Genomic DNA, 14,590 nt, shown 5'->3' on the forward strand with positions numbered 1-14,590 from the left:
AATGTACAAAACGTTACTAAAACCGGTAGTAACATATGGTTTGGAAACTTGGCCACTGACAAAAGAAACTTAGAACTTTCGAAAGAAAAATAGTAAGGAAAATTTATGGACCAAAGAACAAGAAATCTGGAGAATCAAAACTAACGAAGACATAAAAGATACAATAAAGAATCAGGATATAGTTAGGTTTATAAAATCGAATCGACTAAAGTGGCTAAGGCATGTAATAAGAATGGAAAGCGACACGATACCATACAAAATAATGAAAGACTGTACTTCAGCAAAAGAGAAGGAAGACCAAAAACCAGATGGCTGGACGGAGTAGAAAGTGACTTGGAAAAATTGAAGGTTGGAGGATGGAAAGAAAAATGCAGAGATCGGGAAGACTGGAGGCAAATAGTGGCAGAGGTCAAAGCCCACCCACGGCTGTAGCACCAAGTGGTAAAGTAAGGTACTAATGCTAAAAGTCTACTTACCAACGACTTCGCTGCAATACTCTGGTATATCTTTTTGATAGATTGCAGATAAACTACCATAGATTTATCTTGCGTTTGATTGACAAGTTGTTGAGCTTTGTCACACAATGACTCCACCAGTTGCTGATGGGATACTACTTCTTGGTTAACTATCTTCTGGTTCTAATCAAAATAAATAAAAACAAATAAATTCAAAACTAAAGAATCACATTTATATTGAAATATATTAACACTAAATATTTTAAATCCCACATTAACATAACAATGTGTATTATTTTAGATTTTTAGGTTATATACGAATAAATAAAATTATGATACGAATGAATGTGTACGCTATTCCACGTATGTTTTATTTTCATTACCTTATAATGCTTAATTCTAGTAGTAACAGTAAATTTAAACCACCTCCGATTCTGGTAGAACGTTCTGGACAGTCATGATATGTTGTCTTCAGACGCTGAATCGTTTGCAAAAAACCGTTTATCACTATCCGTTACCATTTTCGATGCATGGCGATAAACGTTGAAACCAGAAGTAACAGTAAATTTTAACCTGTTGGTTTCGGTAAAATGTTGTGGACAGTCATGGTGTATTGTCTTGAGACGCTGAATCGTTTGCAAAAAACCGCTTCTCGTTACCTGTTACCGCTTTCGTTAAATGGTGATAAATGTTCAAACAGCAAATGACTAATTTGAACCGCTTCCAAGAGGTTTGAATAGAGAGTTAATGGAGAAGATTGAACCTGTCCTTGGGACGCTGAATCGATTGCAAAAAAACACATCTCGATATCGCTTACCGTTTCTGCTCTGATACCTATAGACAGATGGACAAAGTCGTTCAATAAGACCTCCGACATTTATGCACAGCAGTGTCTGTGCATAACAATATAAGATTTATCCACGTCACACCTTCGGTATTAGGTTAAGGTCTACGGGAGTTTGTTAATTTTATATATATGTGTGATAATTAGCTATTTGTAGTTTCTATCCTGTCTCATTTCTATTTTAATAGTGCGCATTCGTGGTCAAGTAGCTAATCCGCATACAGTCTCTGTGCATGGTGGCGAGTTCGATACCTAATAGAGGTGCAATGTGTCTGATACAAACCTGAGATATGACTCAGATTCTACGTAACACAATAAGTTCCATCTTATACAACTTTGGAATTGGACAGTAAACTATAATAAAAGGGACAAAACTTGAATCAACAAATTATATTTTAAAATAATCATCTTTTTATTTGTTTTAGCGCAATGTTAACAAATAGCTTTGGGTAACTGATGTAAATATATTCAACATTTTTATATATTTTTCCTTATGTCCATAAATCATTCTAAATTAGTCTTCCAACAGAGGCCCGGTTGCAGAAAGGACCAACAGCGACTCTTTTTCTGCTGTAATTTACAGATGTAAACAAGCAGTTTGTGTCGATCCACAGTATTGTTTTCCATTGCACAAGTTCAGCTTTTTATAGATTTAAACTCGATTTAGATTACTCAATGAATGGAGACGAAACTTTTTCGCTAATGCGATATGTGCGAAACGTTAAAATGAAAGGCGTATATCTTTCAGAAAACCTCAAACTTTTCGGTTTAGAACCAGAAATCACGTTTATATTATAGCAAATTTTTGCGAAATTCGGCATTACTTGCGATAAATGCGAAGAAATGCGAAAAAGTGGAATTATTGCTAATAATAATTAAAAAGCACATTTCCAATATTATTTAACTTAAAAATCGTTGCATTTTACCGAAAACATGCACGACGCTAAATTAAGTTCTCCATAAAATACGTAAGCTTGCATGGTGTGATATCACTTTCTGGGATTTTCAACGCCTCTTTATGGGTCACTAAAGCCAGCCGGGATCCTTATGCTCATCTTATTGTCAGGAAAACGAAACACTTGCGAAATGAATTAGAGTTAGCTCAAGCAGGAAAATTTGGATCTGCTACTGCAGAATTCATTAAAAAGGATATTGCTTCTCGCCAGGCTGAAGTTGAAGTAAAGTTGAAAACCACGTGTCAAAAGTACTGATGAAGCTACAAAATTACAAACAAGCAAGTGACGACAATTCTGTGTGGAGAGTTTACGAAAAGCAAGTTGATTCAAAAACTGTTTCACTTCATAAAGATGTAGACATCAACAAAACTGAACTGTTGTTTAAATCTTGACTGTGTTTTGTGGTGAAAATGTTCACCATCTGTTGGTTGCTTACCGTGAATTCAAAGGTAAGGTTATTGAAGTTCTCAACAGCGAGGATAAGGAAGTTGACATTGTATCATTGTTAAACAGTTTTAAAGTTAACCACAGGTCTTTTGCTGTCAGCTCGTTACGTTCAATATGGTTGCCAGTCCCGAGTGTTAATGCCAAGAGATTCGTTTCCAAGTATAATATGATTGTTATTGACACGAGAACAAACTTACAAGAAGAATTGGTAATGTCTTGCTGCGTGTTATCCTTTAACTAAGGATGAGCTTAGAGCAAGTGTTTAAAATTTTGCATTAATTTCTATATTTCAGTGAATACATTAGTTAGAATATGCACCTAATTAAGGTATATCCTCATTTTTGTATTAGATACGCCTTACTACCAAAAATATACCGGTTATAAGTACCATATTATTATTTATTATTATTTTTTTTTAAAAAAAAAGTTGTACTATATTTTAAATAATAAATTGCGCTATAAATGCGAAATTTGTGATAATGCTACAAAATATCAAAACTGTCGCGAAAAAGTTTCGTCTTTATCGATGAGCAAAAGAATACGTTTATTATAAAAATTATTATTGTGTAACGGTTTCGCAAACTATCCACTTTGGTTTCATCAGACACTATCTGATGTGTCTGATGAAACCAAAGTGGATAGTTTGCGAAACCGTTACACAATAATAATTTTTATAATAAACGTATTCTTTTGCTCATCGATAAAGACGAAACTTTTTCGCGACAGTTTTGATATTTTGTAGCATTATCACAAATTTCGCATTTATAGCGCAATTTATTATTTAAAATATAGTACAACTTTTTTTAAAAAAAAAATAATAATAAATAATAATATGGTACTTATAACCGGTATATTTTTGGTAGTAAGGTGTATCTGATGTGTCTGATGAAGCCAACCTGGAGAGTTAGTGAAATTGTTACACGATCCACTGCTATAGGCTGTCAGCTTCCTCCACTCCGTTAGCGTGTAATAAGCTATGAAACTGACAGTATCGCGTTGTCTTGTACTTTTAGCTTCCTGCTTGTTCTACGGAATATTTCAATAAATATCGGCATAGCAATAAGGATAAGCACAATGCAACGCAACTGTAATTACATACACGAGCTGTGTTACTATCAATAAATATACACCATGTAGATATGTCATACGTAGCAATAATTTGTGTTATCATTTATGGAAATTGCCTACGGTGTAAAAGTTTTCACGTGTGTTACTACGCCGTCTATGTTTTGTTGATTTAATTTACTAAATCATGAGGGAAAACATAATTGTATACGTTATATCATAAGTAAATGTAAACAAAGGTAATGCGAATACATTGCAATGCGAATTAAAATCAATTTGTATCGTTATTTACGAAATTTTTTACTGTCAAAAAAAAAAAAAAAAAAAAAAAAAAAAAGCCCCATTCAGACACTAATTACTAGAGTATCCATCCAGAAAGGTTAAATTAAGAATAAAACTTACTTGAAGTTGCGCTCTTTTCTCCTGTAAGGAATCCTTTAATTCTGCATATTGTTCCATTGCCTTTTCCACTCCGGATAACCAGTTCATAAGCTGATCCTGAGATTGATTAAATTCGGCTAATTGCATTAGACATTGATCTAACTTATGAGATGCTGCCTGAAGATCATCCGTAAAGTTATCCCACAAGGTACGAAGAGTTCTGTAAGAAACCGACATTGAAGAAATGAATCGAATCGAGCAAAGAAACTTATGATTATATATTTCAAGGTGTTTTAATTAAGAAAATTACTCGAATTAAAAAAAAATCATGACTAATAATAAGAAAAGTATAAGAATAGAAAAATAAAGAACATAAGTAGAAAAATATAAGTAAAAAAGCTTAGTACTCATTGCAGACCAGTATGTCTCTAAGAAGTGCTTTTGGAAAATACACCATCATCAGCTTAGTTCGAAAACAATTTAAACACGGATGGGTAAAAGAAAAGTTTAAGAATAAAAAATATTAAGTAAAAGAACTTTTGGCCAAATGGAAGTTAAAACATATTGTTCACCACTTAATTATCACTATTCATTATTCTTGTTCACTGTTTTAGTGCTTCTTTCCAACTGGTGGAAATACGTGATAAAAGTGATGCAGTGAACAAGAACAGTGAACAGTCATCATTAAGTGGTAAACAACATGTGTTAACATCTGTTTGACGTAAAGTTTTTTTTTTTTTTTTTTTTTTTTTTTTTTTTTTTTTTTTTTTTTTTTACACACACACCTCTGTAACATTTTTCTTCGCCCATCCATGTTCCTTTTCCATGTCATTTTTTCGAACTAAGCTGATGATGGAAATCGTATTTTCTGAAAGCGCTTCTTAGAGCAATACTTTGGTTTGCGGTAAAAACTAAGCTTTTTTTTTTTTTTCTTATACTTTACCAAATATAATCACGTTCACAGTACACAGTGATATATAATAAGTGTGTACAATTTTATTTCATAAGGATTAATTTCTCCTCTATTGAAACTTCTGTCGAATATTTTGTTGTGAATATAAAGGAGAAAAAATGGTTGTAAGTAATATTACATTGAATTTGAATGAAAGAAAGTGTGTGACTGAGGCACTAATGAAACCTCTGTCGCCAGCTTACTATACCAGTACGTTACTTGTTATGCTATGCAGTCTTTCTTCAGATCAACTAGCCATTTTCTCTTGAGAACGGTGCGTGCTCGTGTCTTAGTTCAAAATAAGATGCTGGACAATATTCTCAAAATATACGTATATTTCAACCGTTGATATGAACAAATAGTCACTAGATCTGATTAATACAATACATCTCGGTTGTGGGACAGCCGCCACGTAATTTAAGACACTGAACACTATCCTCAAGAGAAAATATATATGGCTTGTCTGAAAGAGAACTGAGTAGCGCAGTAACTAACGCAGGTAACGGTAAACCAAATTTCAGCCTTCGGACCAGTCGTGTATTTCCTCTCCTTTACATCCAATGTGCGTATTACAGAAAATTCAGTTATACTCGTATATAAAATATTCCAGAGTAATTGTCTCGTTTAATAAATGAATTTTCTTTTAACTTCCTTTTCAAACATAACTAGCCAAAAGGCAGAATTAGTAGGAAATACATTACCTTACTTGTACAGTCAAAATTGAAGCATGCAGTGTTATATTTTTTTAAGATCACCGAATATCTTAGACTGTATTTAAAGTATCAATTGTACTTCAGAATAATTATACAGTACAACTGATACTACTATCTATTATCATTTTTACCCTATAGTGGTCAACGTTAAAACCATTTTGGTTATAGCGGTTGATTTCCGCCACTTCCGTTTTGACTATAAAGTTAAGAGAGAATAAGGTATCTATTCTTACAAACGCTAAATCGATTTTTTAAAAAAAACTCTTCTCGCTGTTTTTTATCGTCTTTACTCTCTGTAGACCACTATTGAAACTGCAAATTCTAGTGGATCTATCACTTCTAATTGTAGTAAAGAGTTAATGAGGGAGATGAAATGTATTCTTGAGACGCTTAATGGACTCATGAAACCGCTACTCGCTATCTATAACTATTTTTGTTCTATAGTGAACGAAGTTAAAACCGGATATAGTTGATTTTACCACTTTTGGTGAATGGATCACATCAATCAACGAACACAATTCGTTATTTTTGACTCTATATCCTACCCAATATTGATAGTAATCTATCATGTACTTCTATAGATCTTGCCTCTCCCGGACGGACACACAGACATATAAAGGAGATTTTGATAAACCAAACTTCTTAGAAATGAGACGGTGCCATAATTAAGTTTGTTGCTGCGAACTTCATTTTCGTCTTACGAATGAAATGGAAAATATTATATCATACCTTAATTGTTGCCTAATAATTTCTCTTCCGTCGGGTGAAGTATGAGTGTACAGCTTTTCTCCAAGATCAATCAAATTCTCAAATTTACTACTTTCTTTCGCTCGGATTTCAGCGAGTTCTCGTAGCGTCTTTTGCCGCTCCTGGAAATATAATCATGAACGAATAGCAATATTAAAATAGTACAAAGAAGTAGATTCTTTGATCAAAATTTTGCGTAAAATATTTCTAATTATTATTTATAGAAACAAGCAAACTAATATGATGGTTTGATTTATTTTATAAAACATGTAAAGAGCCAATATAACATTAGTATAATGAAGTACCTTAATAATTCTCGACATGGAAACACTTTATTTATTCAACTGCAGATATTATCATTACTGAAATATATTTATATATAACACAATAACGGAAAACAGTGAACTCAAATATGAACACACGTAAAAAATCAATAAGTTAGTCATATTCACACCAAGATTTCATTAATAGCATGTTCTTCTGTTCGCGTTGTAACTTTCATTTGTTTAAAATACTCTCTCTCCTGCTCTGAGAGGATATATATATATATATATATATAATATTTAAACTTCCTTGGCGACAAAAAATTCTGTTGACTTGAGCCCAGTTCTAGTTCAAACTATTACATCCGTATTTAATGTCGATTTTATGCTTCTTGAATGCATGTTAACTCAATAGCGCAGACTTAACCAAAATTTTTGGTTTCTCATCCTTTCGTCCCGTTTCTTCCTACTAACTCAAATGTTAGTACGTATGTTGAATGCTTCATCACTATATACTTTGATTGTTCGTTAATAAATGAATGATTATGCAAGACTTTTTTAGTAATAAATGATATGGCTATTAGTCTTAAATGATTATAAAATAGAATGTGCAGTGTAGCAATTTTTCTGTTAACTAATAAACTCTGTCTGAACGCATTTTAATTTACAGAAAACGTATATGCCAATGGGTTAAAATATTAAAAAAACTCATCAGGACAGCAAGAGAAAAATTATTTTTTTAACGAAAGAAATTAGGAACGCGATAAGAAAATGTTAAAGAAATCTTTTTATAAATATTATGCTTGGTTTAGTTGTTAATTTTTTACTTGTGTTTCCCGTATATTATTTTATTTTTGTTGTTGCTAAAAAATAAAAAAAGGAATTGAATTTTATATAATCTTTTCTTGACTGTTTGTGGTCAAACAGAAGAAAATATTGTAATGATTTACACGTGCTCCCAAAACCACGTGCTGGCTGTAAACAACAGTATATTTCCGAAACTGCAACACAGAGTTGTGATAATAAGTGTTTACTTTTGTGGGATTTTATTTTTATTTACGTTCAGATAACAGAATTTGACTTTGGACAGAAACATCTGCGCAGTGACAAAAATAATTACTGTATTTGAACCGAGTAGCTCTTAATTAATCAATCAAAGCGAATTTTTAATTTAAGAATATTACGAGATGACAGACTTTTCTTTTAGAAAGTATCCCAGTATATGTAACAAATATTATGATAGTATATGGAATCTTACCCGAAGGACAGCCATTTCTCCAATTATCTTTCCATGCTCCTTCAAGTCTTTCTCCATTTTGGATACCCATTCCAAGAAGTGATTGTGTTCATCGTTGAAGGCTCTATGCTCCTTAACAAACTGTTCGTATCTTGAAACAGCTTCCTAAAACAATGAAAATCAAATTTCACTTAGCATATTCGTACTTACAAATAAGACATACAAATAAAAATATAAAGTTTTTTTTTTTTTTTCAATCATTTAGGAAAAAAAAAAAAAAAAGATTCTCTCGGGGAAAAACTTACTCTAAACTAATGTCATTCGCGAATATTTTACTTAGTCCTTTGGAATATAACACAACCATTAGTTTATAACAGAAACAACAAATCAAATCAATTTAATATGCATCTACGAGAGGAACCAATAATATGATGATGAATGCATACTCAGTGCTTTAAAAATTTATTGGATGTAAACTTTTCCACACAAAATATAAATGTGATTTAGAGGATGATATATTTTAGAAATATATTAGGTTTAAGAATATCTTATAGTTTTAATGAAAATGATTCTAACAGAAATTTCTTGCAATCTTCGCCAGACAGTTGTAGCAAATATTTCAAATCGTATATTTAAAGCTCTCACTGAAATTCGCATGGAAAAATGAGGATTATGAAAAACCCCTACCTTAAGAAACGTATTGCCTCCAACCCTAAGATGCGTTTTTCAAACAATATGAATTTATAGGAACCCTGCCAAAACCAAGTGCTAACTATGTTTTTAAAAAATCATTTCAAATGGTTCAACCGTTTTCTCGTGAAAAGACTATATAGAAAGGCGAAAACATAATAGAAACCTTTGAAATGGAATTTTCAAAACGTTTGAACACGTTTTTCAGTTAATTTCGATGAGACTTTGTATGTCCGGTTTTATCTTCTTAACTTAAGGGGATCTTGAGATTCTCCCATTTTTTGAACTCTCTTTGCTCTTTCTCCTCCCGTTCCCCGGGAGCACGGTGGCTCAATAGGAGAGTGCTTACCGCTGTTGCGTGGGATCCCTGGTTCCATCCCCGGCTAAGTAACTTTGTGATGGATAACATCGAATCTGTGGCTTTTTTCGAAGTACTCCCGTTTCCTCCCATATTCTCATTCCACCAATTCTTCCATCATTCACTTGTTTTAATCATGCTTTCCCTTAGCCTAAAGGGCATAATCGTGGGAAGATTTCATTTCATTTCATTTTCCTCCCCCTCCCCTGTCAGGATATGTATTGCAATGAAACTGACATAATAGAAACCAAGCTGAACACAAGTACTATGTGTAAAAATTCATTATAAACAGTACAGCCGTTTTTTTTTTTTTTTTTATGATGCTTTAAATTTTTTGTATATTCATTTGCACTGTCATTTAATGTATACAAAAGAAAGAATTTTCCCAGAGTCTACACTGTATCAACGAGTATTGTAACAAAATTGTTTAAACTTACCTTCGTTGTATTCTTCAAAGCTTGGTATTTTGTTGTTAGATGCGATACTTTGACAGAGAGCTCTGAATCACCTTCAATAGACTGCCCTTGTTCTGTTGTCTTGTTGAATTCATCCGATTTGGACCAAATTTCTTCTTCCAATGATTTTAATTTGTCCAAGTGCATTTGCTTCGCTTCTAAAGTGCTTCTTAAGCTCTGGTCCTTCACTTGCGTTTCCTTTTGTTTAATCCATGTGGAGAGGTTGTCTACTATATCCTCAAATTCTGTCCATTTGTTACAAAGCTGACGAAGTTTGGCCTGCATATCAGTGCAGCTAGCCAAAAAGGCTTCCCATGCTTTCTTCTGTTCGTCAAATTCCTTGTGGAGACTCACATGACCAGCTATATCAGTTTCCTGCAAAACAGTATCCAGCTGCGCAGAACAAGAACGTATTAACGCATCGCCTTGGTCTTTTTGCTGTAAAACACTCTCAATTACTGCTAAGGCAGCATCTGCACCATCTTTCTCAATTGCAGCATCTGTAACAATAGCTGTTTCAGCTTTACACGTGCTCAACCAATCTCGTAGTTTCTCTAACTGGTGTAAGTATGCTTCATGATCAGTAACGTATTTCTCAGCAACAGTTATGTGAGACTCAATATCTTTCGCAAGTTGGTTATATGTATTCAGGAGTTCATTAAATTTCGATGTAGCCTCTGGATCAGACAAGGCTTGAATTTTACTTTGCAGTTGTCCAATGATGCTTTGGTGTGAATTGATATCTTGTGCGATGGCTTTGTAATTGTGTAGAACCAACTTCTTCTCTTGCAAGGTGGGTTTTAGTTCTACTTGGGCTCCAACTTTCTCTTTAGTATCGCTCAACCATTGCCTCACTTGACCAAAATTATCATCAAATGAAGACCACTGCATTATTATTCCTTCAACTTTCTTGTATAGTGCGTTCACTTGATCGATTAATGATTCCGAAGCATCTCGAAGATTTCTCAGTTCTCCTCGTATGCTTTCACGATTTTCGGGTGTGATTCCGGAGAATAACGCCTCACCTTTCTCCACAGCCTTGTTAAGCAAAGCTTGTCCACCTTCACGTTCATCGGCGAAAGATTTAAGTTCCTTTAATTTAGCCTGATAAGCCAACATTGGTTTAGAACCTGCTGCAGAAAGACCCTCGAAAGATTTAAGTTTAGCTTCTGCCTTTTTCAGCCAATTCTGAACATCTCCAACTGCAGCTCTATAAATATCTTGGTTTTTGTTCATTCCAACTAATTTTTCAATATAAGATGCTAAGAATTTTACCACAGCTTGATAACGTGTATTCAAATGATCTACATATTGGCCTACTCTTGACTCAGGACACTCTTTGCTAATTTCGGCGCCTAAAGTAGCTAAATCTTTAATATCTCCTTCGCGTCCACGTATTTCTCTCTGAAAACTCTGAACTTCTTGTATTTTAGCTGTTATCGTTGACAAATTAACTTGATTTACACTCTCAACTCTAACCTTACTTTCAATTTCTCGCAACCACGAAGCAATGTTCTCGGACATAAGCTCATATTTTTGCCACAAATTAACATTGTGTTCCAAAACTTGTTTCGCATTTTCGTAACTGCTCTTCACGGCATCTAACTCGGATATTAAATTATCTCTATTGGCTTGTAGTTCTTTTATTTTATCTGGTGATTCTACGTTTCGTAATAACTCAATTGATTGATCTAATTCTACTTTCTTACTCTCACAATCATTTAAACCGACTTCTACATCTTGCAATGATGAAACTTTAGCTTCCAAGTTATATCTATCACTTCCAGCTTCTGGTAGGCACCACTGTACTTTCTCCTTAAGAGTTGAAACAACTCTTTGCAAAGCATTGAACTTCTCGTGATAGTGTTTCTCCAAAAATGTCAACAGGGTAGATTCAATCTTGACTGCTTGTAAGACTACACCCTCAAATCGTTTCTCCAAGCTTGTGACTTCTTTAGACAAACCGGAATCTGTGTATGATGGATACGATTGTTTCAATTCGTCAATTCTGGCATTCAAATTTCTAAGATTTGAGCTGAATCCTTGCAACTCTTCCTTCAAAGATTGACACTTTTGTAACCTTTCAAGTATCTTTGGATTTTCACCCGTAAGATCATCACACTTGATTATATTTTCTCGTAATTTGGTCAGTTCTTCAGAAGACTTCTTTATATCATCTCGAATGCTCTTCTCTTGTTCACCAATTGTACAAGTATATGCCTCTAATTTATCAGCAATGTTTTTCACATGTTGAAATTGATCTTCTAGTAACTTGTTCAATGACTCCAAAGTTGATAAAGCCTTCCCATCATTTAACTTAATTAACTGACTAGTTTTTGTAGCAATACTTGCTTTCATGTTCAGATACGTAGGTAGCTCGTCTTTGTATCTATTTAGTTTGGCAATTCCAGCTTCAACGTCAGAAGCATTGGTGACAGCTTCAGTAAGGCTCTCCGCTGTTTCACTTAACCACGGAAGCAATTCGTTTTTGGAATCTTCTATCTGTTTCCAGATTATTAACTGGGCTTCTAAGCTCTGTGTACTCTTAGTCAACGTTTCATGTGCGTTCTGCCATTGCTGATGAACTTTGTTCAGCTCTTCAGTTATGATACTTGTATTAAAACCAGGAATAGTTTGCATATCACGAGATAAAGCCTGTCCCTTGTTATCCATCATGTCTACTGATACTTTAGCTTTGTTTAAAATCTCAAGACTTTTCTTCAATTTCTCAACGGAACTTCCTACCTCTGTCACATCACTGGGCAATTCTTTGACAGATTCACACAAATTCAAAGCCTCACGTATACCTGTTTGTACAGTTTTCCTCGCTTCACAGAATTGCTTCCAATAATTATTTGCACCCGTATATTTATCTTTTTGCTCATTCAAAGTAAGATTAACTTTCTCCCAGTTGGCGTTCATTGATGACAAGATATTTTGAATTGCTGTCGCATTATTTTGATCCTCTTGAATCAATGTTCTTCCTAGCTCTTGGAGTTTATCCTTTAAACCTTGTTTTAAATTTTGCTCCTCTATTAGACCAGAAATTTGTTTTATGCCACTTTCTAGCTTGTCAAATGTGTTTACTTGAGTGGCTAGCTCTTGAAGTTTCGCGTGCATTCCGAGCAAATCATCAGAAATATTCTGCTGCATTTGATGGAATTGTTCCCAATGTATTGATGCTTGTTGAAGTGCCTCTTGTTTTGAAGATATTTCTAGACAAAATTGTTCTGCTTTTAATGCAAGCTCCTCCACTAAGGCTACCGCAGTCACTGGCTTTCCTGTTTGTTTATTTCTAATCTGTGTTCCACTTTGGCTAGTTACGCGATCAATACTTTCAGCTTGTTCTTTCCAGCCATTAATCTTTACACTAATTGTTTCAAGTTCTCCTCTAAATTGGTCCAGCTCTTTTGGACTTGGTTTGTGAGTCTCCACCTGATACTTCATGTGACTTAATTGCTCTGTAGTTTCTGAATTCCAGCTTAAAAGTTCTGACCATTTCTGTAAAGCCGTTCTCTTAGCCTTCAGTTTATCTTCAAGATCCTTAAGAACAAAGAAAGAAAGAAAGAAAAATATCATGAGTATATTCACAAATTAATTAAATAAAATAAAAAAACACTTAAAAGTAAATTAAGAACATAATGTGATTCTAAGAGATTGTGAATTTTCTGAACGGATGACTTGGTGCAATATTTCGATACTAAAACAATATAACATATGTGAAATGTAAAGTCCATCCTGGGTGCACAAATGCTTACTTTCAGTTATAGGCTGCCGAAAACATAAAAATTAAAGGTCCATAGGTCCAAAATTATGAGACCTATCGTAGTAGGGTCAAGACTTCACTTAGAAACTAATATGTGTTTTATCCAAATATCCAAGTTTCACAATCCTGCGTTACTTCCGCAACAATTTTTAAAGAGCTAGTTGGTGAGTACTTCAAACTCCCTCTATAAAAATTGTTGTGTGAGTACCTTAGAATTCTGAAACATGTATTTTTGGATAGTACACATATTAGTTCGCAGTGAAGTCTTGATCCGACTACGGTAGGTCCCATAGTTTTGGAGTTATGGATCTTTCAAATTCCTTTTTTCATGTCTTCGGCAGCCTATAACTCCAAAAGGAAGCATTAGTGCATCCAGGTTGGTCTATACTTTTTCTCTTATCTTGCTATATATATTTACAAAATCGGTGTCTTATTAATATATGTTCAAATTTCACAAGAAGGTGGTCAAACTATCTTAACTTTCCTTACTTGATATTACATGCATGTTACTTAAAAATAAAATAAAAAAAAATTTTTTTAAAAAAATAGTTAAAATCTAAATTTCATATTACACTTTTCAAAGGACGTAATCTTTCCTTCACAATCTTAAGTTTTTCCCGTCTTTAACTTACAACATTCTGATTTCCTTTCTTCAGAATGATTCGCAATGAAATTCGCGTCATTTCGCAGTAAATGTAACTGGAAATTGAAATTTGTAGAACGTATTGATTTAGAAATTAGAAAGTATACTGGGTCTAAAATTTTCATCCGGTTTTCAAGCGTTATAGTTTGTAAATGGTTAATCATATTTGAATGAATCGCTTACAGTTTGAACGAGAGAGAGTGTCCAGGCTTCGTTTGACTAGTAGAAAATATCACTAGTATGCAGGAGCAACGCGCATTAGTGACAACTCCCACCAACCATGAGTCAACTCGCCAATTTCCGTTAGTATTCAAGGTATGGGAAGAGTTCAACTATCGACTTGATGTGTGCCGTGCGACTAGAGGCGGCGACGTTGAACATTTGTAAACTGATAATTTTAATGCAATTACAATTATTTTGTTTTTTTAAAAAAAAGCAAATTCGTATTGTACTTTAAAAATAAATATAGCACTTAAAAATCGCATGAGATGAGTATATTTGTATGAACTTAATATGTATATGAACTGAACTAACACTCCCTTTCCTGAACTGTAGGCGTTTCATTTGAATACGATGAGCTGTTTTCAAGCTATAACACTTTGAAATCGGATGAAGACT

The 14,590-nt window shown here is 33.8% G+C and overlaps 1 protein-coding gene across 1 annotated transcript in view; it reads right to left on the minus strand.

Annotated features, from left to right (window-relative positions):
- The window catches only part of LOC145690299 (muscle-specific protein 300 kDa-like), a 633,032-nt gene that overhangs the window by 366,170 nt on the left and 252,272 nt on the right, over positions 1–14,590 (minus strand). The window contains exons 32-36 of the mRNA XM_081765072.1: positions 9,546–13,106; positions 8,082–8,225; positions 6,543–6,682; positions 4,170–4,368; positions 477–638 (exon numbers count right to left, since the gene is read on the minus strand). Coding sequence (XP_081621198.1) covers positions 477–638; positions 4,170–4,368; positions 6,543–6,682; positions 8,082–8,225; positions 9,546–13,106 — 4,206 coding nt within the window. The remainder of the gene's footprint in view (positions 1–476; positions 639–4,169; positions 4,369–6,542; positions 6,683–8,081; positions 8,226–9,545; positions 13,107–14,590) is intronic.

Source organism: Thermobia domestica, chromosome 7 (genome assembly GCF_964235325.1).
Source record: "Thermobia domestica chromosome 7, izTheDome1.hap1.1, whole genome shotgun sequence".
Lineage (NCBI taxonomy): Eukaryota > Metazoa > Arthropoda > Insecta > Zygentoma > Lepismatidae > Thermobia > Thermobia domestica.